This window comes from Triturus cristatus, chromosome 4_2, assembly GCF_964204655.1.
Source record: "Triturus cristatus chromosome 4_2, aTriCri1.1, whole genome shotgun sequence".
In the NCBI taxonomy this organism is placed as follows: Eukaryota; Metazoa; Chordata; class Amphibia; order Caudata; family Salamandridae; genus Triturus; species Triturus cristatus.
Genome location: NC_140586.1, coordinates 41,823,264 through 41,849,883, shown reverse-complemented (window position 1 = coordinate 41,849,883; position 26,620 = coordinate 41,823,264). Strand labels below are relative to the sequence as shown.

General features: G+C 48.8%; 1 protein-coding gene across 1 annotated transcript in view; it reads right to left on the bottom strand.

Moving 5' to 3' along the window:
- Positions 1 to 2,290: 2,290 nt before the first annotated feature.
- Positions 2,291 to 26,620, bottom strand: part of TAMALIN (trafficking regulator and scaffold protein tamalin) — a 53,067-nt gene continuing 28,737 nt past the window's right edge. The window contains exons 3-8 of the mRNA XM_085600351.1: positions 23,303 to 23,357; positions 14,932 to 15,034; positions 6,744 to 6,837; positions 5,144 to 5,210; positions 4,875 to 4,941; positions 2,291 to 3,869 (exon numbers count right to left, since the gene is read on the bottom strand). Of these exons, the coding sequence (XP_085456477.1) occupies positions 3,412 to 3,869; positions 4,875 to 4,941; positions 5,144 to 5,210; positions 6,744 to 6,837; positions 14,932 to 15,034; positions 23,303 to 23,357 (844 nt within the window). The 3' untranslated portion in view covers positions 2,291 to 3,411. The remainder of the gene's footprint in view (positions 3,870 to 4,874; positions 4,942 to 5,143; positions 5,211 to 6,743; positions 6,838 to 14,931; positions 15,035 to 23,302; positions 23,358 to 26,620) is intronic.

Here is a 26,620-nt window from a genome sequence, read left to right as displayed (position 1 = left end):
TCCTGGCACAGTTGCCAGCTCCCTATATTAAAGTTATTCCTAGGCTTACATGAATGTGCCCTGTTCCAATCAACTGCCCCAGCTTAGTTGCCCAAGGCCAACCTCACTTACTTAAGTGCTGTATCAAACAGACAGGAGCCAGAGTGCAGCTCCAAGCGCATTAGCAGTATTTGGAATGTTCCCTTCCAAACTCACTTCCAGACACCAGTGCCCATTCCCAAAATGACATGCTGGTGTCAGTGATAAAGCCATATTCCAAGCTTGCCTACTGGTGCCGGTACACAAGTCCCATTCAAAACCAACACACAACCACGGATACCCAAGATGCATCACAAACCCTTCAACTTTGCTCAGGTGTCCCAGATTCCCCCCAAACTCAATTGTGTGTGGGTGCCCAAGACCCATCGCAAACACATACCCTGCCACTCTGTCCCAAAGCCAGCCTAAATAAATAGGGCCGGCAAAGCCAGATGATGGGAGATGCCAAGCTGTAGGTGACCCAGTGAACATGGGGGCACTGCGGAGTACTCCCAGGTGGGAAGCAGGCCTTTCCAGATGTTGACTGTATTCCACTTATCTGCTGCAACACAAACACCGCAGGCAAGTCCCACAGAATCTACGGAGTGCCAGCTCTAAAACCTAGGAACTTATTGCACCATGTATATTTGGTGGAAAACCTCTAAAGAAGCTCAACCAGTTAGACGAGAAAAATAGGTACAAACGCCTTGATAAAAAGTACACTGCACCAGAAAAAAATACTTTACAAGGACGTGTCGAGCAATTAGTACCATGACTGGTCTGGAATTTTTTTATGCACCTTTAGACACTTTGGGTGCATTCGTTTTTTTCCTGGACCAGCAATTACTTTGTCTGCCAAGACCAGCAAACTGTAGTAGGGTTTTGAAAGTTTAAAACGGGGGACTGGGAAACATGCGCATTGCCCCTTGCAGATTTTCATGATGGAGGAAGTTGTGGATTTCAGAGTCAGAGCGAGACCAGTCCACAGATAACCAAGAGATTTCATGGGAAGGCCAGTAAGGCTAGGACAGAGTTCGGCACCCGATACACAGAGGACTCTGGCCGTCTGAGGCACAGACTTCGAAAGAACCCCCGTCATTTTCCATCATGGTGAGTCTGCATGTTACAAGCATAGGCACATATGCAACTTTTTGCCCGGCTCAAAAATTGACAGACACACCACAGCATGGCATTACTTTGTCACTCCTAGACACACACTTGAGCTCTTGGGGTATGAGCCGCCATCTTGAAGCAGTGACCTCTCCAAAAGTGCAGGGCCACTGCCGGCTTTTGAGGCGAACAGCCAGAACTCTAGCTTGATCGATCAAACGACGGAAAAAGTGTCAAAAAGTGTCTAAAACTGCCCCCCCCCCCCCCTCACCCAATTCCACCCTGAAAGCCCGAGGCATAGGCCATTTCTCCCTGCTTCTCCCGCGTGACTTAAACCTCTATCCGACAAGCCAGACCACTGAACGGCTTTTAGCCAGCCGGGCTTTGCCTGAAGCCTGCACGCTGCCCAGCACGGCTCTTGGTGGCAGGAAAGGGGAGGGGCCCTGCTTGGGACCAGTCACACATTCCTCCACGAGGAGAGGAAACGCTGAACTTCGAGCCTGAGCTTGGGGACGGTGGTTCTTTCCGGGCCCGAAGACAAGCTGACATGCCATACAACGTGACATTCAGCTGTGCTGGTGGCAGTGCTCGCGGTGTATGCGCACTCGCTGGGCGTGGGGGGCACCTGTTGGGCAAGACACGTGCTGCGGGGGCATCTGTCATCCTTGGAACGTGCTGGTATAATTTAGGGGCACATGTTGCGTTGTGCAAAGTATGAGGCGAGCAGTGGAACAGCCGAACCCATGCCCTGATATCCCCCAAAGTGCAGTGGTATTCTAAAACTGCCCAGCTGCTTGGGGGTCCTACACCAGGCCCGTTCCGTGCACACGTGTCAAGCGACGGCTGCCATGCAGCACCAGGGGGGCTCAACTCAACCCTGAGCACCCCGCCATGGCTGCCTCCCAAGTGGCGGCTAAGCCACTGCATAGCCATTTCCAGTACAACAAGGGATGCTTAATTTAAATTAAAAAACACAGCATTAACTGAAGGTTCCGAGGACCATGGAGACACAGGAAGCTATTCACGTGTCAAGGCTACCACTCTGTTTCTCCGGGCATCTGCCGCCCTGGTTTACGCCCCCCCCCCCCCCCCATCGGCCCCCGCCACCTCCGACGAGCTTTTGGCCCCATCTGCAGCACAGACGCCGCTCGCAGGAGTGAACGGTTGGGATTCTCGTCAGCGCGGCTGGAAAGCCCTCAACGCCCCCTCAGACCCTCGCCGGCCTTCAAAGGGAGATGTGCTTCCAATTAAATAATGAAAAGCAGACTCAGGGCGTGACACTGCACGAAGGGTATGAATGGCGGGGGCGTCGGACGAGCACACTTGCACAACCGGAGCGCACTTCCTTCCGCTTTCCGCCCTCTGAGGGCAGAGAACTTACCTCCACCCACCCGGAGAGGCATACATTACAAAACAGAAGAACAAAAGCAAATATATCGAAAAACACTCTCTCACGTACAAAAACAATAAATAAATAACTTAGTCTGGCCAGGCCCGTATACACAGCTGATCCATTACAGAAAAGTTTCTTGTCGCACGGAGATGGGCCTCAACCAATCCCCTGCCAGAGCCACACGTCTTCCAGGGTTCGCCGCCAGCCGGTGTCCCTCCTCTCTGTTCATGGTGCTCTGCGCCTCAGGGATCCGGCTGAGCTTAGAGCACAAATGGAGCAAACAGTACGAAAGGCGTGTGTAAACCCCTACCAGTGCTGGTCTGGGCTCAGCCATGTAGGACCTTGAGAAATTCACCAGTCAAGCCTTTCAAGCCTGTCTTCTTGGACCGCACAAATCCTACAGTGCGAAATCTGAAAAAAGTACCCAGATCCACCCTCCATGGGTTTAGCCTAGAAAGGAAGAGAAGGACGGACATGTCTCTCCCCCCCCCCCCCCCCTTTGGTCTCAGTACACAAAGCTCTGTGGGTTGGCCCATCCTTAGGCCAATAAACAAGGATTCACATCTGCAGGTCTGTACCCTTCACATGGGCGCTCCTCAGGTTGAATCTGTGCGCAATCCAAAAACTAAGAGGAGTTACCATCTCGAATGGTCCTACAAGGGTTCTCCTCGACTCATGTTTAGGCTTTGTCCATAAACAAGACATGCTCCCAAGGCCCATAGGAGGATCGCCAACGTTAGGGATTTGGCTCATTCCGAAGAAGATGACAGAAATATGAAGAGCTTTCCTAATCCGTATGACAAGTAACCCAAGGCCTTGTGTGAGAGGCGTATCTCACTTTAGGTTCGGACACAACCCCAATGAAGGTTCACAGTGTTCAAAACACCACCCTACAAGTGGCTTTCCTCCTCTTCCAGAGATCTGTTGAGTCCAGGGATAAATTTTAGGAGCCTTTTGCGAAAACTTTTGTGCTTGGATTTTCTGGGTGGAGCCACATAGCTACTCTGCTCTCGCGGCTTATCCCAGGTGCGTGTTGGCCCCCCATTGGTAGCACACTTCATACTGGAGCTGCGGATTAGGGTGGGCCGGTTCGGGTGGTTGTTACTGCTGTTAGCCTTGCAGTGGAGAGCAGGGACCTCCTCCAGGGAGTCGACCGAGTCGAAGTAGCAAGTCTGGTACAAGGGGTCCTCCTCGCAGGCACTGCTGAGGCAGCTAGCACTGCTGCACGTGCTCCCGGCAGAGAGGAAGTGCCTCAAAGACTCAGGGCCACCATAGATGCTTGTCCCATAGATACAGGAGCGCACAGACTCCAGGGTCTCATAGACGCTCGGATCCTTGGCGACAATCCCTAGGAGAGAACACAAACTTTTATTTAGTATTCTAGTTTCACAAACCAACAGTAACGATCAAAAGGCCAGAGTGGCCATGGAGTACTACATGCAGTCAACCAGAACGGTACCTATGATTTAGTAAATGGCACAGTCGACCAAGAGAAAAGAGTTGAACTCCCACATGCTTGAAAAGGATTCTCCTATAGCCCTACCATACCAATTCTCGAAATCTTTATACTAAGACCCATTTCATATTCTCCACTGGAAGCACCAGCTACCCCAGCCTCTGCACAGAATGCCCCTGTTCACCCCTTCATCTGCAAATAACTCTGCCTCCTCTTCACTGAAGGCCCTCACCTCCAGTGCCTACAGTGGTAGCTACAACCTTCCCTCCAAGCGCTGCACAGCTCCAGTGTTACTATTTCACTGAATAAAATAACAGAAAAAACAATAAATGGATAGCTGCCACAAGGACACCTCATTCCAGGGCTGAGCATTCAGTTAGCACATCAACGTCTTCGGGGATGTGGAGTTTATGTTTAGTTCACTCAGACTCACTGGGATATCACATTTAAAATCATGGATTTGTGAGAGGAAAGCCAATGTCTGAAAACAAGACATTCTTGTGACATCTCTGGGACGCTTAACCACTTTAGCAGCTGCTGAGGAAGCCTTCAACTCAAACTTCTGCTCAATGAGCGCCCCTTCCCACGATAACCCCCGGCACATGAATCCCCAATTCCATCCCAGGCACATGAACGTGCTCTCTCTCAAGCTCCTGCCCACAGCCGATTATTCCTGATAGATTAAGCCCGCCTATCCAATCACAAACTAGGAAGTCGGCCCTCAACCACCCTTGCCACAGGAAGCCTCCTACCAACAAGCCTTGAATAGGAAGTATGGTAGCTGCCCTCAAGACGTAACCGTAGGCAAGAAGCCAAGAACTCCCCCTTCCATAGTGAAGTCTCTTCCTACTGCACAAAACTATAGGTCTGTCTCCTGCGCAGGATGCCCCTCCTTACCATGAACTAAGCGCTGCTCCTGGACCATCAAAGATTGGTATTCTCCCCATTTTTCGTAAAGAGTTTGCTAGAAAATAATAAGAATACATCATTAAACACAATACAACAAAATCAGGACAAGTTCTACAATGGCCTGCCTTGCCTTTCACTAGAGCAGCCTCCCCCATAATCCCAGTACAATATGAAACAGAGACACTCCGACACGAGACGCTCTGGCCCCGCATACCAAAAGCTAGATGCTACGTGCCCCCGATCGGTCTGTCTCCTACCTTCAAATACTGCAGCCGAGCTTCCAGCTCCGTCCGTCGTATTTCTGTGCCGTACAAGGTCTCCAACCTGCAAGATGAATAACACGGCAAGCATTTTAATTCTGTGGGGAATATTCTCATCATTCAGAGAGTATATTTACACATAAGCGTCCAAGAGTCAAAGATGTGTGCGCATTGGGTCTCTAGTTGCAGAGATCCAGCATGCACACAACGTCAATGACAAATGTACACCACTACCAAGAAATCAACTACAAGAAATGCTGCAATGGACCTTAAATGCACAACAGAGATCGATATCTCATAACAGGAAGACCAAATGACTGCCCTTATTTGCAGTATTGAACCAGCAGACCAATGAGGTCAGGTGGTCAAAAAGTTGTCTAGATACAACCAAAAAGGTTTCATCTTGTGTCACTGGCCAACAATTGCAGTCTTAATGCAGGACTAACACAAGAACAGGTTCAGTCCATAGACATCCCAGTTCACAGACCAAAGCATAGGGATTGGCCTTCCATGGTGAGCACTTCATAAAATACTCCAAACACTGCCAGAGCTTGGGGATCGTGCCAGAGGCAACGAGACTTAGCCGATAGAAGGTAGAGGGCTGCTGGGTCACCGCTTAATAGAACGCAGCTTAAAAGCAGCTGGGACAGCAGAGTCAAAATGAAACATGTCAAGTAAAGGAACACTGATCCTTTTTGAGAGCCGGCCTCTTCAGTTTCAACTGGACTGGGTTAAAATAGGAAGAAAGTAGCTGACATCAATCCACCACCCCAATTTCAACTTCACTTGGTCAATTCTTAAAGCGTCCTTTTATTCAATATTTAAAAACACCAATTCCATCGTTCCGTGTTCCACCTCGGCAGGATTCATCGGGCCGCGCTGATGGAGAACACACACGGAACGATGGAATTGGTGTTCTAAATATTGAATAAAAGAACGCTTTAAGAATTGACCAAGTGAAGTTGAAATTGGGATATTGAATATTTCTCTTGAAGACATATACTTAAGGAATCGAAGGCTGGATTAACTATATGAATATAAATTTTGCCCTGATGTCCGTTCAGGACGAAACGCGTCGGCTGACATAAAAAGTATAATCTGATCTAAATATTGGAATGTAGATTTTGCTCAACACAAACCTTCAGGAATATGTTTCTAATGAACTTTTGTTGGATCATCAAATAAAGAAGAGGATCTTTCTAATTGAATTCAATTGTTTGAGCAATTACTAGTTAACCTGCCATCCCTAGCCAAGGACGCCTCTTGACATACTCCAGGGCCCCCATTCAATAACTGATCAGGCTGAAGAGACTTGGCTGGAGAATGACTGTTCACTGAGTAGTTTAAGCCTGTGAGCCTTTACTCTGCTTGCTCCGAGGCAGCCATTAAGGAAGTACATCTGGCCCACTAGCCATGGCCTGAGGACTCCAGCCATTAAACAAGGAGAAAAATCCTGAAAGCCTTAACCTGAAAACTCCAGGACGGTTTTAACCTGAAAACTCCAGGACGGTTTTAACCTGAAAACTCCAGGACGGTTTTAACCTGAAAACTCCAGGACGGTTTTAACCTGAAAACTCCAGGACGGTTTTAGCTTTACCTGATGACGTTTCCAGATGCCTTTATGATATCCACAATGTCCCGATGTCGCACGCCTTCCACATTGATACCATTCACACCAGTGATGGTGTCTCCTGAAAAGAGGAATAGTCATATTAACACAAATATACTAACACAAGGGGCCAACTGCATCCATGTCCCTTCAGCAGAGGAAGGGAACAGGAGGTGTAGTCCATGATTGACAGGAGATCCACAGGTGAAAAAGAGGAGGAGCAAATCCAAAATGCTGGCCAGGTTTACCCAGTGATGACCGAGAAGGGCCGGAAAGAAAGGAAAACATGGGCACCCGTCCTCAGGAGGGTTGGGTGAGAGCTCCCCTTACCTCCTGTGAGGATTGAAGAGCACCTACCACAGAAGGATGGGACAACAAGAGAACAAGTGGTTCTGAGAACACAGAGTTAGGCCCTAAGTGAACAGAGACAGTCGGGCAGTATAAGTTGGTACCACATTTGAAGGGGGAAGGAAGGTCGGAAATACCCAGTACAATAGTGGATAGACAAGCTGTGGGCATGGGGAAGAGAGGGTACATGGGAGGATTGGGGGAAGACAAGTCAGAGGGCCCAAAGTATAAAGGACACAAGCCTGAGAGGACACAGGACAGGGTTGAGAACTTGAAGACGGGGTGGGTGTTGTGGGAGTGGAAGGCTTAAGAGGACGGATGGGGGCTGGGAAGACTAGTTTACCCCCCTCAAGGAGGAGCCGAATGGCTAGTTGAGGGCCTATAAGAAAGTAGGTAGGCTCCCACGAAGACCGTGAATGAGGACAGGATACCTGTCCCACACTGACTCAAGTCTTGCCCAGCAAAGGACTGTGTGTGCTCGATAATGTGGACTGAAGAGGTGGAAAGAGGAAATCATTTTTAAGGAAAAGTTAAAAAAGAAAAAAAAATCAATGATAAATTGATTTCTTTTAAAGAAAAAATATTACAGATAGAATTTGTTTTAGGTTTAAATGGTCAAATTAAATTAAGTAAGCTAACAAGCCAACATATTAGACAAGCTGGTGGATTTATAAAAACAAGACAAATTTTCTGACTGTACAGAGAATGGTGGTCTGTGGTATGATGTACAAGTTTGCATTTGATGAGCGTGAACAACAAATGGATGCAGATGGGGAGATGTTTATGGCCATGAGATGGAGCAGAGGCAGCCAAGTCTTGAGTGAAAACTCGTTTGGGGCCTGTGGGACAGTGAGAAATGCAATTTAGATTTGTTTTTCTTGCAAACTTAACTGCGGGGCATTTTTCTACTTTTGGGATAAGACAATGTAAAATAGTCGTGCTTCACTTGTAACTCTACAGGCTTTTTCTTCAATCCTTATTTAGCAACAGTTTTTTCATGTATTTTTTTCAATGTATTCCCAAAGACTTCTGTAGCATCACTGTTTCGGCAGGCATTGGCATATCAGCATTTAGTGGACCCCTGATTATAAGTTGCTTTCACTGTGAAATATTTTTTCATTATTGCCCTTGCTTTCCTGCATCAAGTCCGTCAGACACAATTTAGAATTGCCCTTTTCTGTACGCATTGGTAAAACTGAAATAAAAAAAAATAAAAGAAGACTCACACTATACTCTACAGGTCACATGGGTTCAGTGGTTTTAACCATGCCACCTCCCACATTTGCCTCTTGTACACGCATAAAACAATAAAATACGCCAATATTTCTCGAACCGGCGGTATTGCGTCTCACTTTAGATTTTTGAATATATTCTTATTCCTAATATTTTTCTGTTCTCATTTTGGCTGTCAACTTTTTCATGCAGACCGCAAAATATTTAGGGTTAAGTCTTCAGAGCACATCAACGGAAGGGGCCTCAGTCCTTCCCGGGTACCTACACACCTATATTCGGGTAGTGCTACACCTGAACAGTAATGAAGACCTAGATGTATTAACCAGTAATCTACCTGCATCTTAAACTTCAATGTGCATGTCACAACAGGCACAGTCACCAGCTTCTTTCCCCTTTCTGCTTCGACGAATAGGGTTAAAAATGCTACAACAGTTTGCTTTTAAGCGGGTGAGAATGGGCATCATGTTGGAAATCTGGTACTAGTTTGACCGGGTTCTAGATCAGCTCATTGCTTTCTAGGGTTGGGATTGCTGCTTAACACGCAGGCACTCTAACTGGAGACTCCTTTTCAGTAATGAATGTGGTGAACACTCATTATTTCGATCTCATCTACCGACCGCTTTAGCAGTCTGTGGACAAAAGTCCTATTAAATACAGTACAATACTTGGTACAGTGGGCTTTGAGTCAGCACATGCCTGATCATTGGTTAGCCTTCTAGTCAATCTCATTTCATTGCTTCTTGTTCAAGGGCTTTTCTTAATCTTCTTGGATTTGTACCTACTCAGAAGCAAATGCTGTTTTACACTGTTCCTGATGGCTGAGTTGTATCCTTCCATTGCTTACAATTTGGAAACAACTTTTTTTTCTTAGTAGTTGATGGAAGTGCATTTTTTTCCTCTTTTCTTGTTGGCTTCTTTTATTTTACATCCCCCCATGCACATGTTGCTCTCCTCCACTTCTTTCTCTACCCTGCTACCCCTTCACACTCCTTTGTTTCTTTGCATCACCCCCACCAGTTCTTCCATTGCTCTACCATCCCTTCCTGCTTGTCTTCTGCTTATTAACCCACAACTGGTTGCTTTGTTACTCGGTCACACCTCTCTGCTCATCCTTTGCTTTTCTTCACCTCCTGCTTCTCGCCATTGCCACCTACTTTTTACATTTCTTGCTATAGAAGAAAAGTACCTTTTTTGCAAGGTTTTGGCAGCTGCACACTGCTACCGGGCTACTTGGCTATCTTGGAACAGCAAATTAAACTTAACAAAGAACAGCCAAAAGTAGCTACTGGTGCGATTTGAAGTGTATAAATGCATTTTGCTAGATGCGTGTGCACGTAAGGGTGGCCATCTTGGGATGCTTTTTCAGAAAACCTATTTCAAAATGGTCACTCATGTACATGAATCATGATGCACTTGCACAAAGATAAAAACCTTCCAAGAGGTGGTGCATTCACATGCAATGTGCCATTAGCCATATATTTTTTTTGGGGGGGGGCAGGGTTCTATTTTTCACTATGCTTTACAAGCAAACATTGGCAAGGCAATAACAAAGACCTCGCATTTTGAAGGCAAGGCCTATCGAATTTGTCAGTGCTTGCTCACACTTGAAGTAGTTCCTGGTCTGTACGCAAGGCTCGGATTCGAGTGGGGTTCGTTTTGGCGAGGTGTGGGCTATTCAAACCAACAACATACACTGGAGCGGCCTTCAACACACTAAACTATCTCACGGGTGTTGGAATATACTTTTTGCCCTCTGAGTTGTTTCGCTGCGTTTGGAAACCTTGATTTGGGCGTTTCCTACAGATCTCTACAGCAAGCAGCCACTTAATTTGGGCTGGTGGTTTCCAGTGCTCGGCACCAGCACTTAATTGTCAACATCGGCACTTGTGACAGTCTGCCACAAGGTGGTGATGTCTGGCTAAGTTGCAGATGACCACAATAGGTAATTCTTAATTCGATATACATTAAAAACGAGTATTACCTGTTGCTAAAGCCATTCTTATAGCTTTGGGGGCCTGCAATAGTTGGAACTGTTCACACTTGCAGGACTGTGTTGGTACGGTCATTGGCAGCGACAATATGTGGTGCAAGCTACAGTGGCCTCCTGGCAAGAGCCCAGCTTTTTTTTTTTTTTTTTTTTTTTACTTTACTCAAATTAAGCACAGTTTGTCACTGTTTGGAGTGCAGGACCACAGTAGTAGGCACGAGTCTTTCCTTCGCCGAGCATCCAAGACATGATCTTTGCAGCGGGCAGTTACTCACTAAACTGCGTCTGAACCCCAAAGTCTGCTGTTTGTTTACTCGTCTACCTGTGCAGCATGCACACACACCCAAAGAGTTACCTGGGCGGATGACGCCAGCGTTGTCACGTACAGCAGGCTCTGGGCCCTAAGGGAGCAGAGTGGCCCCATGAGGCTTTATGCAGAGGTCACACATGGCTACCCCCCCCCCCCTTTTACAGCCTCTGTTCTGTCGAGAAGCACATGTTTTCTTTCCCCTCTGAGGAGTCCGGGCCACTTCCCAGCAAGTACAATAAACGCGCAGTGTCATTTCCTGACTGGGAAGACAGGGGCTCCAAAGAGGGGGAGAGTACACGAGGGGCAGCCACGCCCAAAAGAAGAAGTCATCTCACCACCCCCTTCCCTGTGCGTGTTCCTTCTCACATCCGCGTTGGCGCTGAGCCCCTGTATGAAGAGACCTTTGAGATTGGTGTCACTTCTCGCAGGCACCGAAGCCCGTGAGGCAATGCACTCCTCAGTCGAGGAATTGTGTTATTAAATTAGAGCGTGCTGGGACTCGTCAAAAGTGCCTACTGGAACTTCACAGGGAGCTGCAATACTAGCACTTATAGGCAGGGGCATTGGAATGATGTGATATTACCGCATTTGCCACACAACCTATTCATTATCTGCTTCATAATCTGCGTATTTTAACTAAAAAAAAAAAAGATATTTCCAGCTCGAGAGGACCAAAAGTTAACTAAAAGCACATACTGCCAATGCAGTGACAAGCCCTTGGCAGCGGTTGGCTGGGCACCATGTTGTTGCTTGCTGCTGTATTTGGGTGTTAAACTGGTACTAATGGGGTTAAACCTTTGCCCAGGCGGTGTTAACATGTGAAAAAAATGACAAAATAATGAAGTAATACCATCATAAAATGTGACATATGACGCCGCTTAATTTGCATTTTGTTGCCACATAATTTTGTTGACCCTGCTGCATAATTCCAGTGGCCCTGAATGTAAGCAAAGCCACTGAACTCTAAAGAGTGATGTATCACCACTTCTCCACATAGCGGTCATACTAGGAAAGTATCTGCACTCCTCAGCCAGGAAGCCACACATTTAATCAAACAGTGCAAACACTTCTCAGAAAGGATGCTGAACGTCCAATGTGGCAGCAGCAGAACGCCGGCTATACATTTAATCAGACCGTACCAGCACTTTTCAGCATGTCAACTATGACTTCTCAAACCGTACCAATAATCCAGAGGGCTGCTATGTATTTAGGGGACTTTTGGACTGGGTTGGTGTCATTGCGTAATATGTGTTTAATGAAAGTGACTGCATGGGTGCAAAGTATTCTTTGATTCTACCTCATCCCTCTTTCTTCCACCACCCTAAACTTCCTGTCTCTTTATCTCGCAGGTTTTGTTTCACTGGCCTTTTTTTTTGCCCTTTTATTGTCCTTCTCCCTCTTGCCAAGGGTCAAAGTTTAACAATGGAAAAGAAGTCCCAGCCACCCAAAATGAGTGCTGGCCATCAGCACAAGTTAAGCCCTAGCTGATATACTAGAGCAGTACCAGCACTTCTCCCCAGGGCAACTCTATGTCTAATGTGACAAGACCAGCACTTCTCAGGAGGTTAGGTATAGGTAATGGGGCAGTACCAGCATGTAAGCAATGATAACTAGGAAAGAGTCAACATTTCTTAGCAGGCCAGCTGTGCACAAACAGGACAGCAGCAGCACTTCTCAGCAGGGCCGGTATGCTGAGGCAGTGCAAGCACTCAAGAAGGACCGAAGCCGCCGACGTTCTGATGACCAGCGTGTCGAAGACATCAAGCTAAGTGCAAGTACCCCATGAGAGCAGTCACTGTTCTTGAGGAATCTCCTACCAACAGCCCGTAAAGGAGGTGTCTGCCAAGCAGAGCCACTTTTCAAGACCCAGTATATCCACCGCCTTCGCCCCGGCAGTGCTGACCAAGCACCCAGCCTGGGAGGTAACTGGGGAATGCTGTGGAAAAACTGATAGATGCAGACAATGCGCTTTTACCATTAGCACAGTAGAGCTTTCGTAATCAGGGGACTCTTGTACAGGGATCCATTGACCAGTCCTGTATGGTCGTATAGTTGTGCCTGGACAGTGTCTAGATTTGTAGAATGTGCAGTTTAGTAATGGTTTGTGCTGGTGAACCTACAAGTAAAATGAGTTACATCCTGCTAGATAGGTCTGTGGTGAATCAGGTGCTTGGATGTGGATGTCGACGTTCTTAGCTGTTTTTTGTTCAGCTGGGTTAAGTGTCGTAAATAGCCCAACACATGCAGATTGTTTCTAGACAGCACTGCTAGCCAGGTAAACTGCCATGAAGGGGGCCAGATGGTGTGGTATGTTTAGGTAAAGTTTATCTGAATGGTTCCAAGATGCCCGATGATGTGGCATGAGTGGAGTGGCATGGCGTGGGGCAGTGCTTTGCCAAATATGGGCCCCACATGCTGTGTTGTGCCCATCAGTCTGTCAGAAGAGCGGTAAGAAAGGGTTCTCTACAGGGAAAGACTCAACCTTACGGTACATGTAGCATACAATAATGGACCAGCCTTCCTTTATTGGGACTTGTAACCAATATAGCTTGCACAACATACTCAGCCTCACTGTTTATAAGTACCACCCGTAATAGGTAAAGAAATTATAGCAAGCTTCAATAACGTACGCCAAAATATTCTAGGTGTGCTTAAAGAGAACAACCACTTAACTGTGCTTTACATATAAATCAGAATACACAATTATTATGAAAAAATATATAATTTTATTTGTATTTATGTTTATATCTCATCTTTTTGTTTTTCCTAAATTCATTTCAGTTCATTTGATTGACAACAATAAATAGTAACAATAAATATTAACAGAAAATAATAAATCGAAAACTAGTATTCAAAGATAAGGATAATTATAATCACAAAGCCATCCAACAATTTGGACAAGTAAAGTTGAGTGTACGGTCGATATGTGGTTGATAGGGGCAATGGGGTAATGTGAACTACGTGCATTTCGGCAAAACTGCCTTCACCAGGGGACCATCTATTGCAATATAGCCTCCTATATAGGGGTTCAATCAGCTGAATGAGCGCCTGCGAGATATCAGACGATGTATAGACCAATGGATGACTATTGAAATTCTAAATCCTGATATTAGTGTGTTACCAAAGGCTTAAACTGAAGCCACAGCTATCAAGCGGTTGGAAGCAAAATCGATAGTAGGCAGGTCTCTCTAAAAGCAAACTATAATATCGGCCATGAGCTGCAAGTAGATGCATCTAGATTACCTACTTCAATAGTTTTAACCTTATATTAGTGGTATAAGCGGAGAGATAACAGGTAACTTTACCTTCCAGGCAGGGTCATAGATTGTCATTGTTCGGCAAATAAATATAAGTATGGAGGCATGAATCAAAAGAAGGCACTCATACGTATATGGTGCCTATAAGCATTCAAGATTCGTAGATGCAGCTTAAGGATAGGATGCTTATTCGTTTGATAATAACGTCTATAGGTTGCCTTGTACACTCAACTTTACTTGTCCAAATTGTTGGATGGCTTTGTGATTATAATTATCCTTATCTTTGAATACTAATTTTCGATTTATTATTTTCTGTTAATATTGGTTACTATTTATTGTGGTCAATCAAATGAACTGAAATTAATTTAGGAAACACAAAAAGATGAGATAAACATATAAAAATTATATATTTTTTCATAATATTTGTGTATTCTGATTTATATGTAAAGCACAGTTAAGTGGTTGTTCTCTTTTAGCACACCTAGAATATTTTGGCGTACGTTATTGAAGCTTGCTATAATTTCTTTACCCATTGTGTTTTGTCCCTACGTATAGCAAATCTATCGGTTATGTAGGGGTCCCCTTCTTTCAAAACTATAAGTACCACCCGGCCCAGCAGCTTGCATTTGCCCTGGGGTGAATTGATTGGCATCATATTTGCCGCAACCCATACTAGAAGCCCTATAGAAGAAGACCCTTCAAGGACTGCGTAATGATATCTAAATGTGTTTTGATCTATATGTTCCTATAATGCGGATCCGTTATTGCAGATTACAAGTAGCGGAAGGTTTAATCTTTCCCTGTAGTGCTGTTTTTGGATGTTCAGAGCTTTTTTCTTTCCGTTTATTCGGGCTCCACCTAATAGTGTATATCTACGCATGGGGGTGTCAGAGGCGTCGTCTTGAGTGCACCGAGTGAAGCACAAAAATACCTCTAAATTACAAGTGGGGACAACCAAGTGTGAGTCAAACACGCAAAGCTGGCATTTGACAACTTCCACTCAGACTGTAGGCCTATAATCATCCAAGGGCGCAAACTCACCCATTTTCAGTCCCGCAAGCTGAGCTGGGCTGGGCTCATGAACACGGCACACAAAGGTGAACATTTCCACGGTATTCTTGTCCTGGTGGTGCAGGCCATACGTCTGAAACACAAGCCAAGAGACATCATACACCGTGAGGTGCAGCCACTTCATGCCACACACCGCACACATGTGGAAACTGAGAGACTAATACATACCCACATTTGAAATTTATAACAAGTTAGGGCAGAGCATGGAATACAACCCCCGAGCCACCAGCATGTGCAGCTCTTGACCATTCTCAAGCCTATATTCCGGTTATAAAGAAAGGCATTTACTGCAAAAACAGCTTTTGGTAAAATATAGACTCCAAAACACAGACTACCAAAATTTTGACACCACAAAAATATCTCCAAACAAAAATGCTGCTCTGCACATGCCCCGCAATATACTAGGACTGGAGTTAGACTTGATGCTTGGCCCAGCACTTAAATACGAGGGAAGGTAGTTTGGATGGATTTGGGATGCAAACACAGGTTGGCTTTTTTTTTTTTTTTTTTTAAAGAGAAATTATTTATGAGCGGTCGAAGCTATGGTAGTCTATATTTTGAACTCCCGTTTTCTGTTTTTGTATGGGAATAATGTATGAAATCTCATCGCAGCCGGCAATCGGTATTTGGAAGACTATTTTCTATTTTTCTGGGGAAATAATTAATCGGGCCTTTAGCAGCTTTTATTTGAAGACTCTTTTCTATTTTTCCTAGGGAATAATTTATGCAAGGATCAAGTTCTTCTGTCAGTCTGCATTTTGGAGTCTATTTCGAGATGCACAGTGGGAACTCACAAACCACCCCCGACAACTCAAGTACACCTCATGTCCCATAATCCCTTGTAACCACATCAGAGACGCCCACCACCCCAAACCACGGGCACCAGTTTAAAGGGGCTTGTGGGGATCAGGCCCCACCAACAATTTATAAGTGGCCAAGAACTGGGCCAGGACCCTTCACATTGTCTACTGGCCAGAAATTATGGGGCCCATGTATTGCCGGGCACCTGCTTTCTTTTAAGACACGGTATATAAGAGTTATCAGCATTTCCACTAGCACAGAGGTGGGATGCCAGAGCCAAGGCTGCAGTTCCAAGAAGTCTCATTTCTCAGACTGTCTGCACCCAAGTATTATAACATTCAATGCAGAACAAAGTTGCCCTATTTAAATGCACCAAGCAAGCATAACCCCTGGTTTTAAAACGTAATTTCGACTCAGTCAACTCCTCAATAAGTGGAAAATATGCATGTATCTTACAATAGGTAAAATATTCTAACTGTTCTTAAACATTTCCATTTGGGAAAGAATCTGCTTATTTTTGGGTCTTGCCTGGCGTAGGCTGCGCAGACATGCGCAGTCTCGCTGGCGAGATTTAATGATTTAGGGTAGCTTTCACTAGCTGGGTTAAAGCCCCGGCCCTCTTTTCCATTGGCTGGCGTCACCGTTTATGGTAAACGGTGGCCAGCCATTGGAAAAGAGCTTCCAGCGACGTACACTTTTCTCTTTTATAGCCGTCCCGGTTCGACTGGCTGCCCAGACTTACTGCTGGCGTAAAAGGTTAGTTATCTTTATGGGGCCAAACACATGGCCCCGTAAAGATAAGAAACCTTTTAGCACAAAAGGAAGTCAGGCGAGCCAGTCCAACTGGGACGGCTCTAAAAGAGCAAAGTGTCTCTGGCTTCTCTGGTGACTTTAACAACCGGGGCGCTATACCCCGACACTGTCACGTGAGAGCTTGTGTCTCACTCTTCCCAAACCAGCAGGAAGTGCGTGAATCTTCTGGGAGCGAGGGGCACTTATGGAGGGAAGAGAGTCTCCCCCCACAAGCACGAGAGTACCTCTGAGGCACGTGACAGTGAGTGCACGTGTGAGGGCGTGTGAGATCCGCAGAGCCGTGTTTTTTGTCTTGCAATTTTATATAGCTCGAACTCAACCCGTAGGTATCATGGCGCTATACACTAACACCAGCTGCTGCAGACGGGTACATCCATGTTGTTAGGTGTGGGGAGATGAAGTGATTTGCCCAGAATCACAAGAGGTTGAGCCGCAGAGACTCGAACCTGGTAACCCAGCTTCAAGGTCATATGCTCTAACCGTTAGGCCACATCTTAATGAGTCCAGCCTACAGGGACAGGGGCCCATGTACTTACACTCCAGAGTGTGTCACTCTTGGGCGTGTCACTCTCAAGTTTGTCAGTCCTGTGTGTCTCTCAGGAGGTTATCACTCCTGGATGTATCACTACTGGGTGTGTCATTACTGAGGGTGTCACTCCTGAGTGTGTCACTGGGGCGTGGGGGAGAGCAAACAACCCCGTACTGGTCACCATGTTCTATTTGTATGCCGATGCTTGTTTAAACCCGAGAGGCGCTTGGTGGGCGCTATACCCCAACCTTGTCACGTGAGAGCTTTTGTCTCACTCTTCGCCAACCAGCAGGAAGTGCGTGAATCTTCTGGGAGAGAGAGGCACTAATGGAGGGGAGAGCAGTTATCCCCCACGAGCACGGGAGTACCTCTGAGGCACGCGACAGTGAGTGCATGAGTGAGGGCGTGTAAGATCCGCAGAGCCGTGTTTTTTGTCTTGCAGTTTTATATAGCTCAAACTCGACCCGAAGGTATCATGGCGCTTTACACGAGCACCAGCTGTTCCAGATGGGCACATCCAAGTTTTGTTAGGTGTGGGGAGATGAAGTGATTTGCCCAGAATCACAAGAGGTTGAGCCGCAGAGACTCGAACCTGGTTACCCAGCTTCGAGGTTGTACGCTCTAACCGTTAGGCCACATCTTAATGAGTCCAGCCTACAGGGACAGGGGCCCATGTACTTACACTCCAGAGTGTGTCACTCTTGGGCGTGTCACTCTCAAGTTTGTCAGTCCTGTGTGTCTCTCCGGAGGTTATCACTCCTGGATGTATCACTCCTGGGCGTGTCACTCCTGGGCGTGTCACTCCTGGGCGTGTCACTCCTGGGCGTGTCACTCCTGGGCGTGTCACTCCTGGGCGTGTCACTCCTGGGCGTGTCACTCCTGGGCGTGTCACTCCTGAGGTTATCACTCATGGATGTATCACTACCGGGTGTGTCATTACTGAGGGTGTCACTCCCGAGTGTGTCAATAGGGCATGGGGTAGAGCAAACAACCCCATACTGGTCACCGTGTTCCATTTGTAGGACGATGCTTGTTTAAACCAGAGATGCGCCTGGTGGGCGCTATACCCCACCCTTGTCACGTGAGAGCTTGTGTCTCACTCTTCGCCAACCAGCAGGAAGAGTGTGAATCTTCTGGGAGTGAGGGGCACTTATGGAGGGGGGGGGAGGGAAGAGTGCATCCCCACAAGCGCATCTGGGGCCCGTGACAGTGAGTGGGCGTGTGAGATCCTCAGAGCCGTGTTTTTCGTCTTGTAGGTTTATATAGCTCGAACTCAACCCGGAGGTATCAGGGCACTTTACACGAGCACCAGCCGTTCCAGACAGGCACATCCATGTTTTGTTAGGCGTGGGGAGATGAGGTGATTTGCCCAGAATCACAAGAGGTTGAGCCACAGAGACTTTAACCTGGTTACCAAGCTTCGAGGTTGTACGCTCTAGCCGTCAGGCCACATCTCATTGATGCGGCCGCGAGACGCGATATCAATCAATCAATCAATCAATCATGGTATTTATAAAGCGCACTACATATCCGTGAGGGTCTCGAGGTGCTGAAGGGGAGGGGGGGGGGGATGCTGCTACTGTTCGAAGAGCCAGGTCTTGAGAAGTCTCCTGAAGGTTAGGAGGTCTTCAGTCTGCCGCAGGTGGATGGGGAGGTTGTTCCATGTCTTGGCGGCGAGGTGGGAGAATGATCTGCCGCCGGCGGTCACTCTGCGGATGCGGGGGACGGTGGCGAGGGCGAGGTCTGTAGAGCGGAGCTGGCGGGTGGGGGTGTAGAGGCTGAGTCGGCTGTTGAGGTACGCTGGTCCGGTGGTGGAGTGCCTTGTGTGCGTGGGTGAGGAGCTTGAAGGTTATCCTCTTGTTGATGGGGAGCCAGTGCAGGTCTCTCAGGTGGGGTGTGATGTGGCTGCGGCGGGGGATGTCGAGGATCAGGCGGACGGAGACGTTCTGGATACGTTGGAGCCGTTTCAGGAGTTTGGCCGGGGCTCCTGCGTAGAGTACGTTGCCGTAGTCAGGTCTACGGCTGACGAGGGCCTGGGTGACAGTCCTTCTCGTTTCGGTGGGGATCCACTTGAAGATCCTGCGAAGCATGCGGAGGGTGTTGAAGCAGGAGGAGGAGACGGCGTTGACCTGTTTCGTCATGGAGAGGGTGGAGTCGAGGATGACCCCTAGGTTGCGTGCATGGTCGGTGGGTGTGGGGGGTGCTCCTAGTGCAGTCGGCCACCAGCAGTTGTTCCAGGCCAAGGGGGGGCCCGAGGAGGAGGACCTTCGTCTTGTCAGAGTTCAGCTTCAGTCGGCTGTTTCTCATCCAGTCGGCGATGGCCTGCATTCCTTCGTGGAGGTTGGTTTTGGTGATGTGGGGGGGTCTTTGGTGAGGGAGAGGATTAGCTGGTGTCGTCGGCGTAGGAGATGATGTGGAGGTTGTGTTGTCATGCTACGTGGGCGAGTGGTGCCATGTAGACGTTGTACAGCATTGGGCTGAGGGATGAGCCTTGGGGGACGCCGCAGATGATCTCGATGGCTTCGGAGCAGGGGGGGGGGGTGGGGGGGGGAGGGGGCAGACGCTCTGCGTTCTGCCGGAGAGGAAGGAGGTGGTCCAGTCCAAGGCTTTCTCTTGGATTCTGGCGTCGTGGAGGCATGTTCTTAGTGTGTGGTGGCAGACCATGTCGAAGGCGGCTGACAGGTCCAAGAGGATGAGGGCCACAGTTTCCCCGTTGTCAAGCAGGGTTCTGATGTCATCGGTGGTGGCGATCAGGGCAGTTTCGATTCTGTGGTTGCTGCGGAACCTAGACTGGGACGTGTCCAGGATGTTGTTTTCTTCGAGGAAGCTGGTCAGTTGTTTGTTGACGGCCTCTTCGATGACCTTCGCTGGGAACGGGAGCAGGGATATGGGTGGGACGTTCTTGAGGTCCTTGGGGTCCGCCTTGGGTTTCTTGAGTAAGGCGTTGATCTCTGCGTGCTTCCAGCTCGCCGGGAAAGTCGCTGTCTCGAAGGAGATGTTGATGGTTTTCCGGAGGTGGGGTGCGATGGTGCTGCTGGCTTTGTTGTAGATGTGGTGTGGGCAGGGGTCTTCCGGGGATCCGGAGTGGACGGTGCTCTTGAACTTGATGGTGCCATTGTCGTTGGTCCAGGTCAGCAGGCGGTTGGTACGGGTGGTGGTCGTGGGGGCGGGGGTCTTGGCGGTTGTTGGGGTGGTGAGGGCGTTGAATCTGTGGTGTATGTCTGCGATCTTGCGATGGAAGAAGGTGGCCAGCAAGTCGCATAGGTCTTAAGACGGTGGGATGTCGTTGGTGTTGGAGCTGGGGTTGGAGAGTTCCTTCACGATGCTGAAGAGCTCTTTGCTGTTGTGTGCGTTGTTGTCTAGGCGGTCTTTGAAGGAGGTCCGTTTGGCGAAACTGATGAGGTGGTGGTGCCTGCGGGTGGCGTTCTTGTGAGCTGTGTAGCTTTCCGGTGTTTGTTCACGGGTCCAGTTTTTTTTTTTTTTTAAAGTTTTCGGCAGGTTCGCTTGCAGGTCTTCGGTGAACCACCTGGCTCTCCTGCTGGTGCGGGTGTTGGGGGATTTCTTGAACGGGGCGAGGGTGTTGGCGCAGTCGTCGATCCACTGTGAGGCTACGCGCTGCGGCGTCGGGGGTCGGTCGGGTCTGCGGGTGGGCTCTGGGCGAGGGCCGTGGTGAGCTGGTCCTCGGTAACCTTGCTCCAGTTGCGGCGAGGCATTTGTTGGGTGTGGTGGGTTTCTGGAAGGTGAAGTGGATGCAGCGGTGGTCAGTCCAGTGGAGTTCGGTGGTGTGGTTGAAGGGGACGTGGGTGCTTGCTGAGAAGATGGGGTCAAGCGTGTGGCCGGCGGAGTGGGTGGGTGTTGTGACGAGTTGTCTGAGTCCGAGGTTGGCGATCAGGGTGGAAGAGTTGGAATCGTTGTTCGAGGTGGAAGTTCAGGTCCCCGAGGAGGATGTAGTCCGTGGAGGAGAGGGCGTGTGTGCTGATGAAGTCGGCGATGGAGTCGCTGAACTGCGGTCGGGGTCCAGGTGGTCCGTAGACGAGGGTGCCTCGGAGGGTGGTGTTGGGAGTCGGTGTGGATCTGGAAGTGCAGGTGTTCGGCGGTGCTGAGGGGGTTGTCGGTGTTGGTTGATACTTTGAGAGTGTTCCTGTGAACGATGGCGATTCCTCCTCCTACTCCGTTAGTGCGGTCCTTGCGGGTGATCTTATTGCCTTCTGGGATGGCTATGGCGATGTCGGGTGCCGAGGAGGGGTTCAGCCAGGTCTCCGTCAGGAAGGCGACGTCTGGGACGTTGGTGTCAAGTAGGTCCCAAAGTTTGACGGCGTGTTTGCGGGCGGAGCGGGTGTTGAGCAGGATGCATCTGAGGAAGTTGGGTTCTTCGGTGGGCGGGTTGGAGGGTCGGATGCTGGTGAAGCTGCAGTTTCAGTAGGAGAAGGGTCCTTGGGTGCACCTCGGGGTGGCCAGGCAGCAGGTGCATGATCATCCGTCGTTGAGTGTGTGGAGGGTGTTGAGTCGTAGCGGAGGCGGGCATCATGGTGTTCGCGGGGACCAGGGGTCCTGGCGCTGGGCGCGGTCCAGGCTGCCTTAGGCACGCCAGCGGCGCGGCCACGCTGCGGCCGGCATATATGGGGAGGTGGGAGGGAGGAGCAGCTGGGAGGTGGGGCAGCGAATGGGCAGTCAGGGGGGCGGGGCCGCAGGGGAAGCAGCGGCGGGAGCGGTGCAGGACGATGAAGGGCACAGAGGCAAAAGGCACAGAAAACGGAGGGGCAGTGAGGGTCACAAAAGGTAAAAGGCACAGAAATGGAGGGGCGGCGAGGGTCACAAAAGGCAAAAGGCACAGAAATGGAGGGGCGGCGAGGGTCACAAAAGGCAAAAGGCACAATAAAACAGGGGGCAGCGAAGTTTACAGAAGGCAAAAAAAGTTACTGAAATGCGGGGGCAGCGAGTGGAGCAGAAGGCAAAGCGGGCACAGGGTTACCGGGGCAGCGAGGGAACAGAGCAAAAAGGGGGCAGAGGGACACGGGGACAGCGAGGGGAACAGAGGGAATAAAACGGGCACAGAGCAGTTTCCGGCAGCGGGGGGAGGACCGAGAACAGCAGCTACAGACAAAGCAAGTCGGAAAGGCAGTACAAGCAATGCAGTGAGATCAACCTACCTACGGCAGCTGGGGCAGACACAGGCGGTGCTGCGCGGAGGGGGAGCGACCTACCAGGAGGGCCAAGGGTCGCTCTGTAGTGATGTGGTGGGGGAGGGGGAGAAGCGGGAGTTGTGTGCGTGCGCGTCCAATGCTTGGAAAAACAAGCATTGAAAATGCAATAGGTCTTGCCTTTGATTAAATTAAAGCCATTTGCTTTGCTAATGGTATTGTGTAGCAAAGCAAATGGCTTGAACTTAATAAAAGGCGAGACCTATTGCATTTTTAATGCTCGTTTTGTATAGCGCTCGAAAAGCCAGATGGCCTGTTCAAGGCACCAACAGAAACAAAACGATCATAAACCTCGGATATCCCTGCATATGATCTAGACATAAAAAAATAAGCCCTGTAAATCGTACATTTACTTGCATTTATAATACAATCTTCTACATTATTACCTCATCTCGGACTGTAACGGGAGTGCTCAATGGGGTTGTAACAGTCCTTCCAATGATGAAATGACCTTGAATCACATTTCGAACACTAATGTTTTCGCACATGGTTTTTTCTGGAACTTGGTCCCGGCTTTCGGGGTTCAAAAGATTGGGTGTCCAGCCCCGGTGGTTGGCGAAACACACAATGGTTAAATACGTCGCTTATTTATTGTACAGGAGTCGGGGCGAATTCTTTCACTTCCAATCTTTTCCATGGAGCGTCGTGCATTTAAGTCAGGCATGTTGTGGGGCCCGCTCGACATTTTGTATCTATTGAGCTGCACAAGTGACCCGGGCACAACCTATAATATGGTGAACCTGGCTCCTGTGGCCCCGACCCTACCACCTACCCACCCACCCACACACACACACACACACACGTCGCTGCTCTACAACTCAGGAGTGTCCCTACGTCAGCGCGTGTCGACTTCCGAATAGGCAGACCAGACACCCCCCCCCCCCCCCCCCCAATCTGTGAACACAGTGATGGGCCACACTGATAGCAGCCCGTGGGGTGGTGGGGGTCAGTTCCTTATTCCCCCCCCCTAAGAGGAACAGTCAAAACCAACACTCACCTGAATCTCAAACCCAAAGGTCTCGTCGTCCTTCCGCTCCAGGGTGATAACTCTCCTGAAAAGCAAACAAAGGTATGTTAGCAAAATTTGTCCCAGACAAGGGCCACCGGCAGCGACGTAAATGGATTAATCTTGTTTCAGCGATAACATTATGACTCGAGCGCAAGACGCATCCAAATCCTCCTCGAAAGGCAGGGGGGGGTGTTTTCACCTGCAGGGGCATTAACCACCGGGCTTCAGCCATTGGAGGGGATAGTCGAGACTTTGGCCAGTAAGCGCTTGCAGGTCAAGCTACCAGTTTCGGCGCTTGTTCAGAAGGGTACACCGGGAGGACGGTGCTACTGTGCACAAACGAGCACTAATAAAGGCTCACCATCGAGACTGCAATGTAATGAGGAGTACGGGAATACTACCGTTCACCCATAAAATATCGACATTTGAAAAATTCACAGAGTCCAGCCAATCGCTTTTTATCGGCTTTATGACAGGATAAACGACAGTTGTAACTGCGACTCTAGGTAGCTTAAGGGCAGTGCGTGGGGTAGGGGGCAAGTTACAGATATGGGTTATAGATTTTTTTTCTAGTCACATACTCTTGTTTTTATACTTTATATTTCTCAACATTTGTTTTCCTTTTTTTTTTTTTTTTTTTTTTTTTCTTTTTTTAAGTGCAATCGACTTTGTTTGTAGACCAGCTCGCCCAAATTAGCAACCGATAGATACAGTTATTGACGAAACAAGGAACGAAAGACTGGAGCAAGCCCTGGCAAGAGTTGTCGGCCACTTGCAAGCAAGAGTCAGAGTTAAAGGTTTCTCTTGTTCGTGCGTCACGAAGGGCGTTATTGCTCCTGTCCCGGGGTCACATGGGGCAGGGGCACTTCTCTCTCGCTCTCAAGAGGGTTGTCATTTCTCCTCCTTGTGCGTAAAGATGGACAATAGTTCTCCTGTGCCCATACGCACCATTTAAGCCCACGAATGGCCTTGCTTCGACAAGTGTAGTGCTTTCCAGTTAAGCATTTGTCCGGCTCTTTGCCGTAATGGCCTATATGTCCCATTCGGAAGCATCCTTTCCGACACTGTATTCTGGGGACACATTTACCTTGCACAGGGTCGCTAAAAATCACAATTTTGCCTTCATTACCAAATGGTGTAGTTTCCCCCAGTACATTAATGGTGAACTACAACATTCCTGCTGGCTCATTTGTTAGTCACTGTTACCATGGAAAAATAATTGGGCCTGGCGTGATTTCTAGTTTCTAGTGATTTTTTAGTTCTCCGCGCGCAGTTTATGAGAAAAACAGTTTCCAATGTAGTAATGTTTTATATGCGATATATATATCCGTAGATGTTCCGATGCCATGACTGGGCAGAAATGGTTACCCTTTAGACCGAGGTTCAGTAGGCGCGGGTGAGTAGTAGGTGCGCACTGGGGTACAGGCTAAGAATACGCGCCCTACAGTTGGAGGGCGGGTGCACAGGCACGTAGTCGCTCACTCACCCCAATGGTCAGGGCAGCTCAGGATAGGGTGGTCCTGGGGCCCGAAGAAGACTAAGCAAACATGCCTTTAGGGCTGAGGCAGGGTAGGATGGATTGGCATGGGGACCAAGGGGGTGAGGGCCACGAGGATAAGGACAGGGGAGTGACACACTGCCCTGCCTCGATCTTTGTAGCGTGTCGAGTCTGGGAACTAGGCAGGGAAGGAGGACAATCCTTGGGACCCAGGCATGGAAGGGGTGCGAGGCAGGGAAGGAAAGACTGCCATGGTGACAGAACATGTGGTCAGAGTTGGTACACTACGGACAGAAGCAGACAGGGTAAAGTAGGACAGTTGCCCTATGAACTCTGGGGGTTACAGACAGGGTAGAGATGCTCACCTCAGAAGCCAAAAGTAGGCACGCGAGACCTGGGCATTGAATAGCGGCTGCTTTGCGGTCAGAGGCAAATGCAAATACAACAGTTGATGAACAGAATGCAGAACAATGTCATACATTCACGCCAGTACAGAGGTCTGGGCCTAAATCATCGTTTTTTGGCTCACCATGCCATTCCAGTTTTAACCCAGCCATATGCAAATCAGTCTTGACCCTGCGCCTCATGGGAACAGTCCAGCCCGAACTGCCGAGCCAGATCCTCCCTGGACTGGAAATAAGCATCCTAGGACCGGTTTCGGGGTTTCACCCCCCTTCAGCCAGGATAGCTTGATTCCAGTGGCATGGAGAGCACGTGACCCACGTCTGGGCATACCTGAACTGGGGTGGTGGAGTGAGCTAAAGAATGATGATGGATTAAACCCAGATTAGTTGACTGGGGGGGGTGAGTGTTTGATTTGCTCAAGCGCTCCGTCCATCATCCCCTTTGGTATCGCTTTGTTCGCCCTAAGTTGGCAGGGTATGCCCAGACGTGGGTCCCTTGCTCACTTTGCCACTGGATTCAAGATAGCCTGGCTGATGAGGGTTATGAACCTGAAACCGGTCCCAGGATGCTTGTTTCTGGTCCAGGGAAGACATGGCTTGGCAGTTCGGGCTGGACTGTTCCCATGAGGCACAGGGTCAGACTGATTTGCATATGGCCATGTCTGAACTGGAGTGGTGGAGTGAGCTAAAGAACGAGGGATTAAACCCAGATCAGTTGACTGGGGGCGAGTGTTTGCTTTGGTATTGCAGTCAGAGGCAGCGTACGGCTGATGTCTTGGGGACAGAGGAAATTTAGGAGGTTTTTCCTTGGAAGACAAGCGGAGTATGAAGTGTCACCCTGGGAACAGGGTCACTGTATGTGGGGTTCTGCAGAGGCAGGGAAGGCCCACAGTCCCTTGGGTCTCAGGCAGAGCAGGAGGGGTTTACCTGTGGACAGGTTGCTCTGAAAAAGGAGGCAGTTTACAGGTAGCCCTGACATAGATGCTCGGGAGGACACTGTGCAGGAAACTCTGCAGAAAGAAAATACACTATCCACAAAAACAGATGCACTGCAACCGCATCATTAACAGCAGATGATCTGCAGCACTGGCGAGGCATTAACCCACCTGAATAGCACAGCATATTTGCAAACACTTAACCAAGATCCATAGATTTGTACTTCTATCCCTTGGCAAAATGCGTCAAAAGTACATAAGAGCCTAATCATCCATATTGCTTTAAGCTCTACAGGTTTTGATGCACAGACCACAGAAGTCTGGCCCTGAAGAAGGTGGAAGTATGAACGAAGAAGCCACCGAAACGTGCTTTGACCGTTTTTAGATCCAGAGGACGCTAACCAACGGGGCTAAAATAAGATAAAAGACACAAGCACTTAAAATTTCGGATTATGCATTAAGTCCAGGA